General features: G+C 40.1%; 1 protein-coding gene and 1 long non-coding RNA gene across 5 annotated transcripts in view; one reads left to right on the forward strand and one right to left on the reverse strand.

The window, feature by feature from the left end:
- The window catches only part of LOC122976026, a 102,556-nt gene that overhangs the window by 27,665 nt on the left and 53,430 nt on the right, over window positions 1-21,461 (forward strand). The window lies entirely within an intron of this gene.
- On the reverse strand, window positions 14,776-16,743 carry sox1b (SRY-box transcription factor 1b). The gene has a single exon (XM_044344272.1). It carries the CDS (start codon window positions 16,375-16,377, stop codon window positions 15,325-15,327), a length of 1,053 nt encoding a protein of 350 aa, XP_044200207.1. The 5' UTR covers window positions 16,378-16,743; the 3' UTR covers window positions 14,776-15,324.

The raw sequence follows: 21,461 nt of genomic DNA on the forward strand, positions 1-21,461 counted from the left end.
TTTCTTCCTTCATTTTTCTGTTTTTCGAGTCTCTCCTTCATTTTTCATCTTTCCACCTTTCTTTCATCTTTTGTTCTTTGTCTTCTTTCATTCATGTCTTTCTTACTGTTTTTCCAGTCTTTCCTTCATTTCTTTTTCCAGTTTTCCCTTCATTTTTTCATGACTCTTTCCTTCCTTTTTTCATCTTTCTCGCTTTCTTCCTTTTATTTATTTCTGTCTATCTCTCTCTTTCTCCCTGTACTTTTTTTTTCTGTTATGGAATGTGTGATGAGCCTCCAGCTAATCCCATCCCTAAAGCACCTTAGCAACGCTCGCTAAGGGAATTTGGAGGGAGCTACAAAAAAAAAAGAAAAAAAAAAAGAAAAATTGCACACACACATACAAACAGACATGCACAAAGCCCAGTGAGCAGCCCCCTATTGGCAGCAAGTGGATTCAGGGATGCACTAATACATCTTCAAATGTGCTTTTTAAAGCATTTGGAAAGGCTCTGTCGTTGGGCGATAACTCCCCACCGGTTAAAGGATGGATGCTCCCGTTGTGTTTCAGCGCCGCTCTTTCCTCCCTCTGTTTTTTCTCATCCTTCCACATCCCTCGCCATCTCCTCTCCACCAACCAAGTTGTCTACTTTCAAAAAAACAAGAAAAAGTTTGTGTCTAAACAGCAACGGCATTGTGTAAAGTTTCCTCCCGAGGATGTTTGACATGAGTGCAGAGCCTGAAAAGTTGGGTTTGATCTGCTGCTTCTCTTCCATGGCTTAAAATGAACACTGACATTTTATATCATGGTCTTTTAACACACAGCTGACTCATATCGGTGATCACATCCTGAAAGGGTTCAGTCGATGTTTGTTTTAGAAGGATGTCTGTTGTGAAGAATTTGTGATATTCAGTATCTTTCAGTAAAATCGTTTCCAAGTTAAAAAGTTGAAGCTGGACTAATTAATATTTTTACATTAACAATGAATCAAATAACTACCTGTCATGTCTCATCGCTCTTATTAATCTTGTTTCCAGCAGCGGCAGACAGATTGAAAAAGCTCTGATAAACTCGCTTTACATTACCTGCCCAGCACCAAACAGCAGATGACAGACAGACAAAGTTAGCGTCTAGCGGATGAACATAGTGGAGCATTTAGCTCCTAAAGAGCCAGATATTTCCCTCTGGAGCTGGTGGAGACAAAAACAGAACTAAAAGGACAGTGAATATTGGGCATTCACATCGATAGAAACACGGCTCCATGTTGCGAATAACTTTATAAGATAGATTTATAAGTATCATAACACATCAGTGTTGTGTTTTCAGCTTGTTTTGCTGCCCCCAGGTGTCCAAACAATAATACTGCATTATAGGATAATTCCATTTTATTACAACTCGTCTTATTTTCAGTTTTTTCACATTATTTTTTATCAATAATAATAAGATGTTCAACCTAATGTAATAGCTGAGTTTGAATGTGGTGACATCTTTGTTAATATCTCTGCGACAATGGAGCGATCATGTAACAAAAGACGATATACTTAATGTTAAAGGTGCAGTGTGTAGAATTTAGTGGCATCTAGCAGAATGGACTTGCCAGAAATGCAATATAATATTCATAAGTATGTTTTAATTAGTGTGTAATTACTTGAAAATAAGAATCGTTGTATTTTCGTTAGCTTAGAATGAGCCCTTTGTATCTACAGAGGGAGCAGGTCCACAAGAGGCCTCCATATTGCACTGACATGTTTCTACAGTAGCCCAGAATGGACAAACCAAACACCGGCTCTAGAGAGGGCCTTTTGCGTTTTTTTTTTTGCAAGTTTCACAGCCATCATAGGTTCTCTTACACGCTTGGAAGGGGAGGGGGAGTCCTATACACTGCACCTTTTAAGAAGCGGCTGCGACACAAGTGACATAGTTCATACTTTATACTTGCCTGTGTACTGTGTATTCACTAGGGAACAGATCAGTGATGAATCATTCTTTGCCAACACGACTGTATTTTCCTTGAGATCTTTGGATTCTGCACATTAAAATAGCTAAACACGGTGACGTGTTGTTGTTTATATGTTGAGACGTCATATATATGTAAGAATAGAGGGCAAGCTCCATGAGATTATGATTAAAACTTTCCTCCGTTCCGTTTCCTTCCTCCTCCTCCAGTTTGTTCAGAGCCTGCTGCATACTGATATACCGTTGCCACCTTTCATGTACTTAGTTGCATCTTGCGGACCTGTAGTGATAATTTCTGAGGACGTGCACGACCAAAACTCAGAGGAAACACAGGATACGATAGGTAGCCATCTTGTGCCTGCAAATGCATAGCTAAGAGCAAGTGTATAAGCATTCGCAAGGCTCTAATATATTTCAAAACGGACACACAGTAGACATGCATGCAGTTCTGAACAGTGAAAGTATAATTTGAGTTTAAGAGTGAGATGAAAGACAAAAAAATTATATAATTGACAGAAACATTATGTATCAAATTGAGTAAGTAATTCCTATTTAATTATAAAAGCTGAAAGAAGGAGGACAAACTTATAAAAAGGTTCCTTCAGAACGATTTGAGATGAGAGGTCAGATGAGGTGCACAAATTATGTGTTTGGAAGAAACAGGAATGTCATATGAAGTCATTTATTCATTGTTTTCTTGTTCAGGGCACTGGAGGACAGTAGAGTACAGACAGTAGACAGTAGAGTACATTGAACTTCAAGCAAAGAGACCTGGTTAAAAAAGTAAAAATATGTTACATTCAAATTCGGTCTAATCACGGTAAACAGATTAAGCTATATAGGTGATAAGATTAGTGTGTGTGTGTGTGTGTGTGTGTGTGTGTGTGTGTGTGTGCTCTCAGATTCTGAGGCTATAATGAGAATCTGTAAATACCCTCAGACTGAATCCCTCTTCATGTTTAATCTGAGTCCACAACTACTGGCTGCCAACACAGATCATCCTGCTGTACACACACACACACACACACATACACACACACACGTAGACACACACCTACACACACACACACACACCAAACACGGGGATATCAATATTCAATATGCAACATCCAAAAATGACACAGAAACAGGAAAAGCATGCATAGATGAAACCATATATCCCGACAGATCATACTCATTTACACACAAACACAAACACACACACACACACACACACTAGCAGGCCTATATAAGTGGATCAGGGAGGTGGGTGTGTGTAGGAATCTTCAGCCAGGCTATCGCTAACAAGCATGCTCCTCTCTCTCTCCTTTATACAGCAAATCCCTCCACTCCACGCCGGAGATTAGCATATTGTTTTATCCAAACACACACACACACACACTCTCACACGCACACACACACACAATCTACTACACGAACACTTAAAGCTACATTTCCCAAATGAAAATTTGGAGTCTGTATGGTCACTGGTGGGAAATCTTCAGTCAGAAAAAGATGAATTAAAACTCCATCGAGTGAGCACTCTGTCCAGGAAAAAGCTGAACTCACCTGCATTCGATCTTTTCTTCTTCTTTCTGGGTAGCGAAGTTCTTGAACTTCAAGCAGTTTCCTCTCGCTGCCATTTGGAGGTGCTAACTTACAAAGTAAACAGCTTTAATTGAACAGTAATAGTTTTAAAAGGAAAATTTGGCCTTTGTTTTGTAGTTTTGCCCATAATTATCAGTTGCTGAGACATTCGCTTAAAAGCACGACGGGGCAAGAAACACCAGCAGAGATGCGATGAGGTTGTAAACAAACCAGGTTAGAGAAACGTACTTGAAACAGAAAATGAAGATGAGCAGTGAAATTATTACCCAGACTACCCAAACATCCATCACAAGTTACAGACTGACTGTGACCCACTGTGCTTACCTTACTGGCACTGCGTGCAGACAGTTATCCTCGACGGGGAGGGATTTACCACTAACACTTCAGGTATACTCACTTTCAGTTTTACCTCCAAATGAAGTGAACTTTCCTGATGGTGCAGTAGCAGAGTCACTATGTTTCCAGATCTTAGCAAGTACTTTGGTGAGTACAATGTTATCATAACTGATGGAAATGGCCCAAACTCAATGCAATATAAATATCATTATTGAATTATTATTAACAATTCGGGTTTAAGCAGCATTTTAAGTGTGGTTAGTTAAGTGTTGGTCAATGTACTTAGTTACTTTCTACCACTGCCAAACTACCAAAGTAAGACCCAAGTCAAAATAAACTGGAATTATCTTTTAGGGGAAAGTTAAAAGGCCATCAAGTGTTTTTTAAGTGACCAAACATGTCTAACTTTAACAGTTGTAGCTGTAAACAGAGTAATATTTCATTGTAACATGTACAGAAAGGGAGTGATCATGTACTGTACTGCAAGATGGAAGTATTTAGGATGTTGTGATGTTTGCTGCAAAAAACAAGCTGTTTATTCATTCTGCCTCTCTCTTTCTTCCTTCTCTCTTTTTCCTTCCATGTAAAACACACACACACACACACACACACACACACACACACACACACACACACACACACACACATTCTTCTGCACTACACTGACAGACAGCTTAAGCAGTGTGACTAATGGCTCTCTGCCCTGTGCCTTGCCTTGGCTTCTCTTAGGATGAAAGTAGGTGACGCCATATTTGGTGCATCTATGGGGAGATACCCCAAGTATTACTGAGGAGGTATTTTCGAAAAGTGTGCCCCTTTACTTCAGCTAACTATGAAAACACACAAACAAAAACTTCTCTATATAGTAGCTTGCATTGTCATGCCATTTTTTTGCATGTGCATATGTTACATGAACCGAAAGAGTGGAACAGCTGGCTCAGGGCATTTTGAAGAGAATATTAAATAGACTAAAACATGCACAAAAAAGTGTGGTTGTTTTAGAATCAGATATCAGTCTTGTCCACAATTCATGTGATAAATCTTCCTCCACAATCATAGCTGCAGACAATTTTCTTTATTGCCGTTACTAATTAATTTTTTGCTTGTTTCACTTGCTTGTAGAGAGTGCAACTCAAAATTCAACACTGTAGGTCCTTAGAAGCTGCTAATTTCACTAATCTGATTTCTAATGTGAGGATTAATCTAAATGTTGAGATGTCAATGAAACACTGAACACAGTCTATTTTTTATCATTTAAAACATCAGTTAAAGTCACTGAGTTATGGCTTTTTGAAATTTCAACACAGAATATGTCCGCATTTCCTGTTTAAAAACTCAGATCCGTTAAATATAACAATGCACACACACACAGATCTCCCCATGTCAAACATCACTAAATAATTATTGCACCATTGCAGATGATTGGCACTAATTGACCAGTGTTTTTGGCGGCCAGACTAGTGGGAGGTTGGAAAGACGTGAACCAGATCTCACCTGCAATCTGCAAATGACAGAGTTCCCCTCCGCAGAGGTGAAAGGGAGCGAGCGGTTCGTTGGCCTCTGGGCTGGCAGGAGACCTTTTAACTCCAGTGATTACCTGAGCCTGAGCTACAGTTGTAATCATGTTAGTGTTTCCTGTTCTCTTCAGTTCCTTTCTCTTTTCTCTCCCTCTCTTTTCTTTCTTTATTTCTTCTCATAAGTGCCTTAACCCTCCTGGAAAAGTAGCATGTTGTTTGAGGTAATTGGTTTGAGGAGACCTCACTTTTGCTCCTGCATTTATAATTGGTTTAAATGCAGAAACATTGAAGCTTTTCTTGCTTTCCATTATCCAATATTATGTTTTCTCTTAGAACACTTGCTGGTACATTCATGTCCTTGAAATAGTTAATTTCCCACACTTTATGTTCAATTTGTCTACATTTCAGATTTTCATTGGGCATTAATAAATTTAAAATGAGATAAATATTCAGCTATCTCACTTTAGTGTCAGTTTTCAGGATTGAATACTCTCTGAAACAGAATTGAGACCATCATGGCACATCGCACTGGATTTGTTATGTTATGATGGGTTCAAGAGTTTTTCATTCCTTGAAAATACTGACATTTTTTAAAATTGAGGAGCAGTGTCAATGAAAATGTTCATCCTTGAAACATGGTCTAAAGGTGGAGTAAATGACATTCTGTGAGATCCATGAGAACTTGTAGAAGTGGAAATATCATCTCAGCTTAACTTCTGGCATGTTGGAATTTGCTCATTTCAGCACCTGGACAGCTCCCAGTGAAAATGCCACAGGCTACATTCAGACCAAAAACAGCCCTGCGTTAAAACAGTGCTAGGGGCTGCATTGGTGGGGGCGTGTTTGAAGGTGCCGTTGAGACAATGTATTACAATCCAGGGTGTCGAGTTGGAGCTGCAGATTAATGCGTTTAAAAGTTTATCAAAAGCCAGAACACCGTTCAGCGGTTTGTAAAACTCAGACAGGATTTTACAACTCTGGAAAGTTATTGTGGTGACGAGTATTTTATCTTTCATCGCAATGATTGCGAGGTAAGCAGTCAAGGACTCTGTTTACATTACAAAGTAATCCACCGGGAGTGTGTGCTTGCATGTATGTCACAACCCTGTGTTGCCAGATGACGTCACAACCCTGCGTTGTTTTGCTGAGCCTTCTGCGTTGGCAGCCCCGCTGCGTCAATGCACTGCCTCCATTCAAATGAATGAGAGGGCTGCGTTTTTTCACACAGAGCTGTCAGTCTGAACGCTGCCTTAAGCTAGGCTCATGTTCTATGCAGTGTCCCCGGCGCGATGGTGCGTGCTCCAAAAATGATGTAATGGCGTCTTTTGAGTTGAGCATGAAGGCCCTACAAGTTGTTGTGGCACTTGGTCGTGCACCTCTCAATTTTATAACTAGGCGTGTGCTGCTAAAAAGGGACCTCCTAACGGAATAAAACAGACAGCTGCTCTTTTGTACATAGTTTTGATATTATTTTTTATTTATGTGTGTAAACACCTCTGTGCGTGCTCGTAGCTTGCACGCTGTCTGCAGAGGCTCACGCCAGGGTGTCTCGTGCAAGTATAAACAAGAGTTTACACTGGCTAGAATATCTCAACTGTCAGCACTAATGCTACATTACAACGTGGATCTGGGAACATGGCAACATTGCTAAAACAACTCTGCCTGTGCAAGAAACGTGATAGATGCAAACCCAACATTGTAATTGTTTGATCATAAGGTTTTAGAGGGTAGGGGGGACAAGAGAAGTGTAGTTGTACAAGAGCTGTTGAAATTTTGATTAATTTCTGCAGTGAAACACAACCTTGTATTGTACAATCACTGGCTGTACTGGCCACTCTTTCACACACACGCCCCTCCTAATCTCACCCATCCTCCCTGCCCTGAAGCCCTTTAGGGTTTCAGGCAGGTCTTTTTGGGTGGCTCCCCCTTTGTCCCGTGATCGGCTAAAGATGCCTTGGGTGAGATGGGCAGGCAGAGGGCTCAGCATAGAAACTTTATTCACAAAGCTGTGAAGTGGGTTAATACTGGAAGATAGTGATAATTTGTTAATCCTGGATGGAAGAACATGGAAATCTGTGGAGACGGGGCTGCTTAAGGATGGAAGTAATATAATTTATTTCAAGGAGGATTTTCCTTGGTTATGATTTGATGCTGCAAAAAGTCAAAGTAACTGCCAACCAGAATGTCCTTGTTCAAATACCTATAATAGCAAGCATGCAGCCCTTTATAGCAGTCTTCAGCAAAAATTACTACTGGACCTTGGGTGCTGTTGAATACATCTATGAGCTGTTTAACCAATTTTTTTTTTCTAAACTTCATATTGTTTCACTCGAATAACTGTTAAAGCCCTGAAGAAACTTCCAGTATTTTGCAAAGAGCAAAGATTACAGAAGAACCTGAGATTTATCCTGCACCTTCATTAGGGCACAAGGAAAAAGATTTTTTTTAAATTTATATTAATTATTTATTTTTGAATCCGTGATAATGCCGTTAGATACAGATGCTGATGTCTTTACTAACAGTTACATAATGAAGTGGACTCCAGGCTCCTTGAGGTATTTCCCCATAAACCTGAGGAGGAATAGTGTTAATTAAATGCGAGACAAACCAAACCATTGGAGAACCCACATGTCTTTACAAAACCCTCATCTTCACTGGAGTAATCTAACTGTCCCTAATCAGGGAAAAAAATGAAGGAAATTGTGATTTTCTGGCACAAATCAACAGCTAACATGATGCAACAGACCTCCTCTGCTGTCATTGGAATAGATAATGAAATCCCATGTAAAATTAGAATCTGTACATTTTCCATCTTCTTTTTAGCTGCTCCTAAATTAGCCTAAATGCCGGTTGCTCTTTCAGTGTAAGCTGTATGGTTTAATACAGTATGTAAATAATATTAAGCCTAGTTCTAGACTAATGTGGCCTTTTAACCCAGCTTAATTCAAATGGTCTCTCAGGGTTTTTGGCCTAGTTTTGATCATTTTCGACCATTTTTCTCATCTTTTGTGTGTTTCTCTTCCATTTAAATCTATAATTCAGCCCCAGGTTTTTACATTTTCATTTCATTCATTGAAGGAGAAGAAACCCTAATCCAAATGTGTTTCAGGAGTCCACTTTTTAAGTAGCTATTCTAGATCAAGGTATAGTTGTGGTTTAATCTATACCCTGTTTAGGGAACCGGCTCATAATCTGTGTTTCTTGTTTTGGGTGAAACCTGATATGAACACTAGTTATTTACTTAATATTCCTGTATGAAACAGAGTAAGACACAGTGCAAAAAGGCACTTAGTTTGCACTCTAAATACACTGATCAATGCAGTTCCAGTCAATGCTTTAACCTCTGGATGTGATTACCAGCTAAAGGAATTAACCAAAAACATTAAAAAAAAAAGCCTCAGTGTCTTCCTGGTAAATTGTAAATATGCAGGAAAATGGAGCAGACGAGCAAAATGTAAAGGGGGGAAATCTACATTTAGTGCACATCCGCTTCTGAAAAAAGAGCATAATTTGGAGTAAAATGCCTCGAAATAAACCACAAACTGTCTCTTCATGGCTCCCAGTTGCCCCATTACATTGCACTGAAGCGTCCTTGCTACTTGTGGGCGGGTCTCCCCAGTGCCCGTCTGAGCAGACGGTGTGTGATGATTATAGGCCCCCGGGGAGATCCAGGGGGTACTCCCTAATTGATTGTCATGAAAGGCTCTAATTGAATTGAGAAGCATGGTGGAACAACACACCATGCAGTCTGTTTGATGCCTGGTGACTTGGTTAAAAAACCTCGAGGCAGTGGAAACTGTTAAGTCTACATGGAGGTTTATATATGGAAAATGATTAAAGTTTTTACATCAGCTGTAAGTGAATCAGAGCTAAGTCATCTTTGACTTTTATTAGCTGCTATTGGAAACCAAGGAAATGCAAAAAAAAACAAACAAAAACAACCAAAAAAAACCAAAACAACAAAACTAGACTGATCAGTTTATCATTGTCTTAATCACAATAATCAATGTATATGAGAAGCCAGTATATCATTACGCTAAATAGTGCTTTGTCATCTGCTTTGCCTGGCTCTGTTTCCTGCCTTTGAGCAGTTAAAAGTGTATGAAGGTGAGGACCTATTATAGTGAGTTAATTCTATTTTTTTTTTATGCACAGTGAAATATTACATATAAGTACATAATCAACAGAGGTCATGTCTTCAGTATTTTTAGCCACTCTATTGGTGTTAGTGGCTCTAGGGTATGGCAGTGTCAGTCAGACCACCAGATTGGTTCAGACTGAAATATCTATTGGATGGATTGCTGTAACATTTGATACTTACAGTCATGGTCCCCAGCAGATGAATCCCATTAACTTTGGTGACTTTTCCTCTACAGTGCCACCAGCAGGTTGACATTTTAGACTTTTGGTGACATGTCACTATTGGATGGATTTTGGTACAGACATTCATGGTTCCCAGATTATGTATCTTGATGTGTTTGGTGATCCCCTAATTTTTCCTTTAGTGCCGCCATGATATTTGTTTTTTTTTGCCTTAACAACTATTGAATGGATAGCCAAGAAATTTACACATTCATGTCCACTTCAGGATGAATTGTAATAACTTTGGTGATCCCTTAACTTTTCATCATTGCGCCACCATCAGGACCAAATTTTAGTTTGTCCAATAGTTTGGTTTAGAGCTAAATACCTGGTCCTTCATGTTTATTGCTAATTAGCAAATTTTTGCATGCTAACACTGCTAAACTAAGACAGTGAACATGGTAAACATCAGCTTGCTCACTTCACAGAGCTGCCAGCATGGCTGTACACTCATACTTTATGTTGTACAACCAAAAACTTAAACATGGTGGGAATTTAAGATGCAGAGTCCAGTATTTTTAGGATATGTATATTTGAATTTGACTACTTTTAGACTAACAAAATAAATAGGTAAATGCATAAATGATTCAGTAATTCTCTAACAGAAATGTGAAAAAATCTTGGCTATGGCCCTGTTGCCAAAACTGACAAAAGACAGTGGAACAATGTCGATACATAAGTCCCCTTTGAAATCCACCTACAGTATTTACACGTTTGTCGTCACAAAATAGGTTTATGGGAAAATGGTCATATACACACTGTTCTATTCATTATTTTACTTAACGTTTACTTTCTACATTGCTAAAAAAAAAACAACCAGATGAAATTTAGACTCTGTTATCTGAGTTCAGTTAGATCCACACGACCTGAAGGCACGTATCGGTGTCTAATTTCCCTTTTTTAATGTAGCTATCAAAATTCATTTTTTATTCACAGCTCATATTTTAATGACCTTGTTAGACTTTGTAACTCTATGCTTGAGTAAACTTTCAACATTTATCTTCCTAATTTAAAGTTTGTAAATAGAAACAGAGAGACAGATTGAGACAAACTACGAACAACTCTGGTATATTTTCCTCTTTTTAAAGGTTGTGAAATATTTACAGTCGCTGATAAAAAGAGAAAATGAGGCCGACTTTTCAGACAGCAGCAGAGTGATGGAGAGAGTCAGACAGAGAGCAGCGAGGCTCCCTCAGCACCAATAGGTCTGCTTTTGGAAAGAGAAGGGGAGGGGAGGAGAGGAGGGGGCCCTCGGATTAAGAGGCTGAAAAATGGTTAAAACGTGTCAACGTGTAATTGCACGATAAGGCCCCCTCGCGAGGAATCCGTTGGCCCCGTTGCTATTTTCTATGGCGTCCCGGCTAATCTCCTCGCGCCACATTCGGTCTTGTGCAATCGGTCCCCCGTAATCTCCCATGACAGAACCGGGTCCAACGACGGAGGTGAGGGTTTTTATAGGAGGAGAGGGAGGGAAATATGCGGAGGCGTGATAAACTGACGCCGATTAGCCACGTTTAGGACACCGGGAGCACGCGGGATGGGGGGCGTGGGGGTGCACGGGGTTATGGGAGTGGGAAGTGCCAGAGCAGCGGTGTCCAAGCATGTGCTAAGCAGAACATGAGGAGAGGATGAAAACCTGCAGACACATGGCTGTGGATGGGTCCAGCCTCTAGCCTCCCTGATGGGACTATGGGAGCATCTGGGGCTACTGGGTACACTATGTGGACCAGACTGAACTGTATTTTTGACTGATCAGTCCCCAAAATCGCAGAACAGACACTGATACGTGTAGATATTTGTCCTTTGGGTATATTTTGTCTTACCTGAGCTTCAGTGAGTCCAAATCTCCTCCTGTCATCATCAAGTCACATCAGGACTTGATAATAAACCTCATAATTTGACTCATAACACTGATCACTTGATAATATCTTTTATTCACTCACTGTCTTCCCAGACACTTGATTTTTTTTGGGGGGGGGAGAAATCTCTAATCGTACCTTGAGGCTCCATGAATTGATGTTCCTCACAGTATTTGTTATAAATATGTGTTTCTGTGACAGAATCTGTAGCTGAAGGGATCATCTTTGATCTTCCAGTTTAGTATCATCGTACTGAAGAGCAGAGATCAAGCGCAGAGATACTTGTGATCAAGAAGTCAGTAATCAGATACAATGATCCTTTGGTGGTGATAAGTTTGGTAACTACATTGAGCAAAGAACATCCTTCAGAAATTTTGTTTTTCATCTTTTGATGGTTTAAATTCCTTTTTTTTCTTCACTCTGAAATGTCTAAATTTCCTTTTCCTACTCAATAACCCTTAATAGGTGAAGAGAGATGAATCTTTAAACATCTCTTCCCTCTTTCTGTTTGATATGCACTCTGGTTAATGGTAAGATTAAATTTAGCGTTTTACAAATATTACCTGACACTCTTCAGTGCCAGTTTATGAATTACTTAGTCTGAGCAACAAATCTTTTTTCCAGTCTTTCCAGAAATTTCCTCACCTCCACGTCCGATGAATCTATTGCATCGGTCAGTTTGCTGATTAATAAGCAGCCATAACTACTGACTGCTACCTAAGTTAGTCTTTCAAATAGTAGGAGATATGAATATAATGGAAAATCATCTAAAAACAATGAGAAAACAAGAATTCACATTTATTAATAGTGATCAGCCATGCAGTATTAAAATGCAGTAGTAAATAAAAGGTGGTTAAATATATCTTTACAACCACCACAAATCAGAAAATAACATATTTATGCATTTGAATTGAACCCTATTCATATTTATACAGGGTTATTTTTTCTGCTATGTTAATTTATAGATTATAGTTTTATATATTAAGGTAGTAAAATAATAAAAAATAAGTAGAAGGTAACCCCCTCACACATTAATACAAATGTTATCTGTTCTTTTTTTTTTTTTTTTAATAAAAGAGCAAAGACAATCCCGAGCAACCTGACATGAAATTAAACTAAAAAAAAACATCTGGGAACATTCAGGACAGGCGTCTAATAAATACCTTCAGTTTAAACACCTGACATCCCTGGAAACAGCTTTATTTAAAGCCTGTCTGATTTGCATCCAGTTGCCCTCTTGTTTTTAAGTCCAGGCCCGAGTGGGAATTAGTCTGATAAAACCAGGGGTGTTGTTTGCTGGGCTTTTTGTTGGGGGTGACCCCCGGGCTGCCCCAGCTTACACCAGGACTAATCCCCATTCTCCTCAACACAAAAACCTCCTCTCCTCGCCTTCTCCCTCCTCCTCCTCCTCCTCCTATTCCTCTGCTCTCCGCTCATTCATTCCTCCCTTTCCCACCCTGGGGGCCTCCAGTGATTCAGCCATCAAATTTAAAGAAGGAAATAATGTAACAACCAGGAGAGTTACACACAGATGAAGCCGTTTGATGCTGGGGGGTGGGGTGGGGGGTCAGGAATGGGGGAAGATTTGAGGACCTGTGCGGATGTAGAGAAGGACCCAGGTGGAGGTGGGGTTGAAGTGGGCCCAACTGAGGCCAGATGAAGAATTAGTAGTTCATTGAGCACCGGATACTCTTGTTGTCGGATTTACTTTTGCTTGAGATCTAGATTACTGAGGTCATGACCCTGATGGCAGGTAAAAAAAAAAAAGAAAGGAAACTTTGCATGTTTGCATATGATTAAAACAGATAGAACCATAATATTTTAGCATATTAAAGTGGATCTGATTAAGGTTATAAATTTCAGATGATGCATGATCAAGTTGGCCAGAATGACAAAGCAGATGATAAATAATTGTGCCAGAATTTGAGGGGCAAAAAAAAAAAAACACCAATGAAGACGAAAGAAAGGCCTGAAGCTCTCATATTTGCAGGTGATTTAAAAATACAGGATACATTGAGGCTAACTCTCGTGGGAAACGTGATTTTAACTTTTAAAAAATATCCTACATGCATTTTCACAATTTTACTGCAAGAAACAGAAAATAAGAAACCAGCACATAACAGAAAGTAATACCTGAACATTTAACATATCCCTCATATAACTGGCTTGTTTTTTTATTTTGCATGTACATCATTTTGTATGTTTTGGCATTAATAGTAATAATAATGAAAAAAAAATGTGATAAAATGCTTTGTTTTGTCATAGGAGTAATTGAGAATGTGGCCCTATTTCATATTTTAAAAAATCCAAGATGGTAAATTATTAACATTATTAGGTGATTATTTTGTGCATTACTCTGCTAGGAGAGAAGAGACCAACAAGTGTCAGAGCCACTGATAATATGTGACCATATGCTATGTTATTAGCGCCTGGAAATATTAAGACTGTATTAAACATCATGCTACAATTATAGAGATCATAAACCCTAAGGCAGGAAAACTCAAATGTGGACAAAAAAACTGTAATTTCAGGGACAAATGACCAATATCCATGAAAAGATCCTATTTTCAAAGAACTATTATCATCTTAATATAACATATTACTCACTATGTGAAGCACAACATGCATTTATAGTGATGCAATGCATATTATCACGAGTTATTCAAGCTTAAACGATTGATAATTAAGCTGTTTTTTTTAAACTGGAAAATAAATAAGATTGATCAGAATGGAAAAGGAAAAAGAGGATGGAAACATGATGACAAGAGAAATAATCAATTAAGAGCCCGACTGATAAATATCCTCTTTTCAAGGGCATCATGGTGGAAAAATGAAAACATATCCGCCTGCATTTGCATTTTGAGCAGATTTTTACTGTTTCACTGCTCTCACTAAACTCGTATTCAGCGACAATGAGCCTGTCGGCATTTATACTGTAGCCTAAATATATTTAAGAATAGATGTAAATAAACAGCAAACATTGGAGGTACAGGTCACCCAAGCCTACTTAAACCTCTTGCAAAAATAATTATCCCACAAACATTTTCTCCAAGAAAGAAGAAATTCTGCCAAATGAATCAAACTCAGCGCAAAATTGTTTCATCTTCAACCCGAAAATGGGGCTTGGTATTTTGTAAATTATGTACAATTGCATAAAAGCGTTTTCAGTAGGCCTATTTATTCACAATTTACAAGATTTTACAACAACAAAAACAAATTCAAATTACACCGACTGACTCACATGTTTACAAGCATTAAAACTGGAAATCAATTTAAATTGCAGCCTAGAAACTTTTTTTTTATTATTTAAAACACATCTTCCACACCGCCCTCCATTTATTATACGGCTCCCTCTTAAAACAGCTTTTTCAGGATGCCTCAAACACACAGCTGGTGCCTTTAATTCCACAGAAAAGTCGGAAAAAAAACCCTTCAAAATGCACCAGCCTTCACGGATTATAATTTAAATCGTGTCAAAACTTGGCATGCTCTGTTCCTGAGAGCAAAAGTAAATCAAATGCGCTTTTCCTTTAGCTCGGACAGACAAAAAAAATCCATCACTGAAAGAAAATAAAAATAATAATAACAATAAAAAAAGTTTGTTCAAAGTGATTGCATTTTTATGGCTATAACCGCCTATAATTTACATTTCATCAGCAGCCTGCGCCCACATCTAAGAGTTTAAATATTTGGTTGTGGTTTGTAGTGCTTATCGTACATTTAGAGATTTAAATATGAGTCAGAGGAACCGTCCCGTTTACCGGAGTGGAGCCGCTGCTCTGGTAGTGCTGCGGGTGGAGCACATGCAGTCTGCTCTGAACGGAGGAGTCCCCCGCTGCCTCGCCGGTCGGCAAATACATGCTGATCATGTCCCGCAGGTCCCCCGTAGGGCACGGCGGTGCGCGCGCCGTTGAGACCGGGGGGCTCACGCTAGGCTCAGATTTCACAAGGGACCCCAAAGTCCCTCCGATTGCTCCAGACACCGGGGAGACACCGGAGCTTTGGTGCTGGTGAGTGTAGCCGGTGATCCCGCCGTAGCCCGGCGGAGAGGCGCTCATGTAGCTCTGAGAGTTTGAGATGGGGCTGTAAGATAAGGCGCTCATGTCGTACCTGTGCACGGGCTGCGGGTTGTGCGGGTGGTGATGCGGGTGATGGTGCGGATGCGGGTGGTGCGGGTGAGCCCCGGTGCCCGGGTGTTGCGTGTATGCCAGCTGCGCCTCTTGCATCATGGCGTGAGCCGCCGCCGCCGCAGCCGCCACCTGGCCCGAGTAGGTGCCGTTTGCCCAGCCGTTCACGTGCGTGGCGTAGCCCGCGTTCGCCCCTGCGTGGCCCCCTCCGGGGCTCTCGAGCCGCTGCCCGCCGCCCATCCCTACACCCGCAGAGGAGCCGAGGAGCCCGCCGGCCAGCGAGTACTTGTCCTTCTTCAGCAGCGTCTTGGTCTTCCTCCGCGGCCGGTACTTGTAGTCCGGGTGTTCCTTCATGTGCATGGCCCGGAGCCGCTTCGCCTCGTCGATGAACGGTCTCTTCTCCGCCTCGGTCATCACCTTCCACTCTGCCCCCAGCCGCTTGCTGATCTCAGAGTTGTGCATCTTGGGGTTCTCCTGTGCCATTTTCCGCCTCTGGCCCCGGGACCAGACCATGAAGGCGTTCATGGGTCTCTTGATTCTCTCCTGGGGGATTTTGCCGCCGCCTCCTCCTCCCGCGTGTCCCCCCGGGTTGGATGGGTTGGTTTGGGGCACCACGGGGGAATGTAAGTCCGTTTCCATCATGATGCTGTACATTCACCTTGTCTTGGTAGAACAACACTTCTCAGTCAAACACACAGAAACATTCAGGCTGGCCCGCGCGCAGCTAAACCCTCCGAGGAAGCGACAGATAAAGAGTGAAAGAAACGGAGAGAGGGATGAAAAGGTGCTGTAGTCTCAGGATGAAATCCTCTCACAGGTAAACTTGCTCCTCACTTCCCCTTTTCGCCTTTTTCCTGTCATCCGCGGGCGCTGAGAAGAATAGAAACGCTTGTTTGAGCGCACTTTGGTTGAAGCTGTAGCCTACTGGGAAAAGTTACCGGAGCGTGCCCGGGCCGCGCGCTTTGACAGCAGCTAAATGAGCGAGAGACGGCCAATGGAGAGGCTCGAGCGCAGACGTGATTTGCATGCAGGGGCTCGAGGTTCTGGTGACGTCGGAGCGCGAGACCTAAAAATTACTCCCTCTGTCATCTGTTTTGTGTGTGTGTGTGTGTGTGTGTGTGTGTGTGTGTATGTGTGTATGTGTGTGTAGCTGAAAAAAAAATACACACATGTAAACAGTTTATTTCCAATAATTTTACGCACGTCTTCTGTTTTAAACTGCAACATAAAATCAGTGTTTCCAATATTTTAACATTTTAGAATAGGAAGAAAAAAATCCTATCACGGTAAATAAGTTTTTTTTTAAAACTATATTTGCTCCTTGCACCAACAGAAAACAAGTAGACTACAACAAAGACACATTTTTAATGACAATCATGATGAAACGATCATTTAAAATGCGGCACGTGATTCCTAATTACCATCGTCATCATAACAATAATAAACAGGCTACAAAAAGCGCTGAACTGGGTATAAACAATAGTCTATTTTAGTTTAAAAAACATTCATTTCGCAATGAACAGACAACTTTTGGAGCATTAATGTTTGGAGTATTAATTAGGTTAGTATTAACCTAATCTAATTAGCGCGGGCTATAAAGTGATAAATACAAAATTAGACGTCATACAGGCTCTATGATTTCCAGATTGAATTATTTGGGGCGTTTTACTCCTATATATAAAAAAACCTATATTTTTAATTAATCCATGTTTTTTGGAAACCTATAGGCTACCCAGCCTCCCTATTCAGAGCCACAGGTGCTTTTCTGTTGTGCCCGTTGCTAGGAAACAGGTGACTGACGCCCGGAGCACGTGCCATTCAAAGCGCCCCTTTTGTTTGTTTCAGCAGCGCTGCAGAGCACAAGAGAGACACACAGAGAGATTTAACCCCCATGCAAAAAAAAACTACTGTAATCCTTTAATACATGTTAGAAATGTTTTAATAACACATTTTAATAATAAGTAAACTGGTGTAATGCGGCCGCTATAAAGCAGCTGCAGGCCTGCTGCAATAGGCCCGAGGATGCTTACAGGCTCCTGCTCTTATAAAAAAAAAAAAAAAAGGATCAAGGACAATTCTGCAAAGCAATTTTCCTGAAAGGTTTAATTTTATTGAGCCTGTCATGATCTGTAAAGGAGAGACTGCTGTTTTTCAAATGAACAATACCTGGTTGAATTTAATATTTTGTTCATTCTTTCTTGGCATATTTTATTAAATTATTATTAAATAGTTGCGACATAATAACAAAATTAATGTTAATGCATGTTAACCTTATTTTAAATAGTAGACATGTGTTAATTTCTTTGCATTTGGCTCAGTATTTGCATCATGAAGCTATAGATGGATATATTTCATTTATTTGATGAAATTTGTCATTCAGTATTCCAGTCTCCTCCCCGCTTCCCGTCATGTGGAGGATCTCTTCAGCCCTCTGGGATTATGCTCCCAAGTGGCATCTGTCAGGTGCTGCCTGCCTCTCAGCGAGCTGGTAAACTATTGGCACGCTGGCACGGGTGGATTTTCCTCTCGCTCCCTTGTACTAGTTGGCTATAGTGCTGCTAAGTGGCTTATATGATCTGTTTTTTTGCGCACGCTGTGACAGTCTCGTCTCTCTGCCTCTTTGCATCCAGCACAGAAACATACGGAGACGAGCGCGTTGCCTGTTTGACGCACAGAAACCAAATCACAGAATTGACAGACATATTTTCACATTGACCAAATAATAATATCTTGTCAGTGATCGCACTTTGCTCTATTTTGTAATGCAGTTTCTGTTCATCTATTGATTTCATGGCAAACAGTACGGGGACTTACACATTCTAAGTAAATTATCTGTTGTTTAGTCTTGAGCTTTTTCATTCAGTTGACAGCTAATAAGGAGAATCAAGTTTTTCAGAGACATTTGGTTTCATTTACAATACTGTCCAGAACATTGACCTTTTGTGAGAGACAAGCGCTTGTGTTGGCTTTTTGTTTGATAAGTGAACAGAAAGAGGGACACCACTCCCATCCTGTCTATCCTGTTGTACCATCATCATCATCGTCAGACCATAGCTCTTAGTGTTTTATCGTTTCCTGTGCAAGGCTTTCTGCAGATGACTCTTTAGATATTGATGGGACCACCTCCCCCAAAATTATGAGGTGAATAAATTGTATCCATTTCTGAATTTTGACACCAGGCGGTTTACTAGAAACAATCACCCAAACCAGTGTAGTTGTGTGTTTTTAACACAGTCTTGAACAACAACATTGTTTCAGGATGCTAATGGCCTAATTAAAGCTTGTTTACATGCATATCAAAAGTGCAATTGTAAAATGATTTAAGGCAATAATGCAGATAAACAATATTCAGTAAAAACATGAGAATTACTCAGATTATAGCATCAAGTTAAGACATGTATACGTTTTAATTTTTAAAAAGTTGATAAAATGCTCAACTTTGCAGTTAAAAACAATGACAGCCTTTTTTAAAATTTAAATTTATTGCAATTAGGTTTTTATTATTTAAAAAAAGACATTTGTCTCAGTGGCTAAAGGGGCGTGTGTGTGTTTGATTGACATGTCAGGGGAACAAGAGACAATGTAAACAAACTTGCGCTGTAGCCTACAAGTCCTGAACAGACGATGTGCTTTTAGGAGTGGCATTAATGACACACGCAGGTTTGTTTACATGTTGTTTAATGAGCTGAGCAGCTAATTAACTTTCTAACCTGCTGAGTAATGTTAGTGGTGCACTTTTCCCCACTGAAAGTTTGTTTGGTGTCTCATCCAACAAGAGAAAGGTGCAGGACAAGGTGTGTGTTCATGTTTGTAAGTTATATAAGAAGGAGACTTTAGCAGGAAAGCTAACGTGGGTTGTTGTGTTGTGTAGCAGAACTGTTAGTACGGTGACATTGCTGCTTTATGGAAATATGGTGTAAAATGAAATGAGTTGAGTCTCCATCTACATAGACGGGGCATCATAATGACACCATAACATGTAAAATATAAATTTCTCAAAGGAGAACACAGGACATGTGATTTGAAGAACAGAAAAAAACATGCAGTTTGATTTCAGTTGGACTTTATGACCATATTAATCCGATGTTTGTCATCCACAAGCTGCTTCAGTGATGTATGAAGGGCTTTTTCCTTTTAGCCGACAGACGCTCAGGACACAGTGGTTTGTTCACAGTTTTTAAGTGGAGGTTTGTGTTGTGTAAGTACTCCAACTGGCTGTTGGTTGTAACCAAGGAAGGCTTTTCAGCACAGTGTCTGAGTTTGTCCGTTCAGTGCCATCGTCTTCATCAGGGACTCAGTAGATGAACGGTGACACATCAGCTCCTCCTCTAGATAGCTGAAAGTCTGCAGAGCTGATCGTTTCCAACAATTCCCAAAAACACTGTGCCGCTGGGGAGGCTTTCTTCTTTCCAAGAGGTTTTCCAAACGAGGCCGGTACAGCAGAGGTTTCTGTAACAGCAACAAACAACAGTTTTGATAAAGCAAAGCTATAGCAGTGGGACAGGAATCAGTACTATCAAAAAACAAACAAAATTTCATTTCATTGGTACAATTTATTCATTATCCAATTTAGACCATTATTTCTGGTTCAATGCTACCAACTTTGGAAGTCATTAAATTAAAGAACAATAGTTTTTTCCCTACTTTTTGAAATACATTTAGCTTTTTTCTTGAGAAATACTGAATATTTAAACATCTTCAGGCCTGAAATCACATTTAGTCGTTCCTTTTTGCAGTCAAACATAATGCCAATGTGTTTTTTAAAAATGTACTGTTAATTGTTTTTTAATATTAAAAGGAAAAGAAAAGAGGTTTTTGGGGAAATATTAGTCTCAGCCGACTGGAGCGTGGTGTTTGTGTTTGTTTGACAGTGGCTGGCAGGCTGTCAGAGAGCCGGTGTTACATAGTAGCGGGAAAAAAGTTTCACTGTAGCTACAAGTCACAGGCAGACAGTGTGTTGTTGTTACTAGTGGTATTGAAGAGTATGGACTGTACTGAAGTGACATTTGCAGATACATTTACATGCTGTTTAATGTGCTGCAGCTGAGCAGCTAATTAGTTAGACTTCAGCAGGAAAGCTAATGTGGGTTGTTATTGAGTCTATGGCTCTAGTGTTGTGTAGGAGGATGTTGTTTGGCTCAGTGTGACTGTCTGCTCTGCCTGTGATAGAGCGCTCACCTTACTGCTTTATGCAACGATTTGATTGGCTGGATTGAAAAAAGGTCTTCATCTATATAGACAGGTAATTTACAGTATTCTGTCAAATAGGTTTCTGATTTATTTATTTTCTTTTCAAAAGAGAACAAGTGATATCCAGAGCAGATCATTTCATTTGGACTTTTAAATTTAGTTGAAAACTGGATACCTTCACCTCTTCAAACCTCTAGAAATCCTTAAAAAAAGTTCAATAAAGCCCTTTTTGGTCAAAAAGTTCCAGGAACTATGAAACCAGAGAAACTAAATTAGCGGCTAAAAATCCTTTTTGTGCGTTCTGGATACTTTCACCTCTTCAAACTTCTACAGGTACATGTAAATGAGAAGGTTCAGGGTGTTTCCACTGCAGGAACTTTGCATAAGAGACTGAGAACCTTTTGAAGAGCTAAACTGGCGTTTCAACTGGAGGAATGAGAGGATAAATTCAGTCCCGCTACGATAGTTTCAGGTGCTAAAAAAGTCCCTGCTGTGGGGGTGGTACTTTGAAAAGGTGGATGGAGGTTTGGCGGGACTGACTTTTGCAG

This window comes from Thunnus albacares, chromosome 24 (assembly GCF_914725855.1).
Source record: "Thunnus albacares chromosome 24, fThuAlb1.1, whole genome shotgun sequence".
Classification (NCBI taxonomy): Eukaryota; Metazoa; Chordata; class Actinopteri; order Scombriformes; family Scombridae; genus Thunnus; species Thunnus albacares.

Excerpts from the sequence above, each read along its gene's own strand:
- sox1b (XM_044344272.1), bottom strand. The coding sequence starts at position 16,377 with ATGTACAGCATCATGATGGAAACGGACTTACATTCCCCCGTGGTGCCC.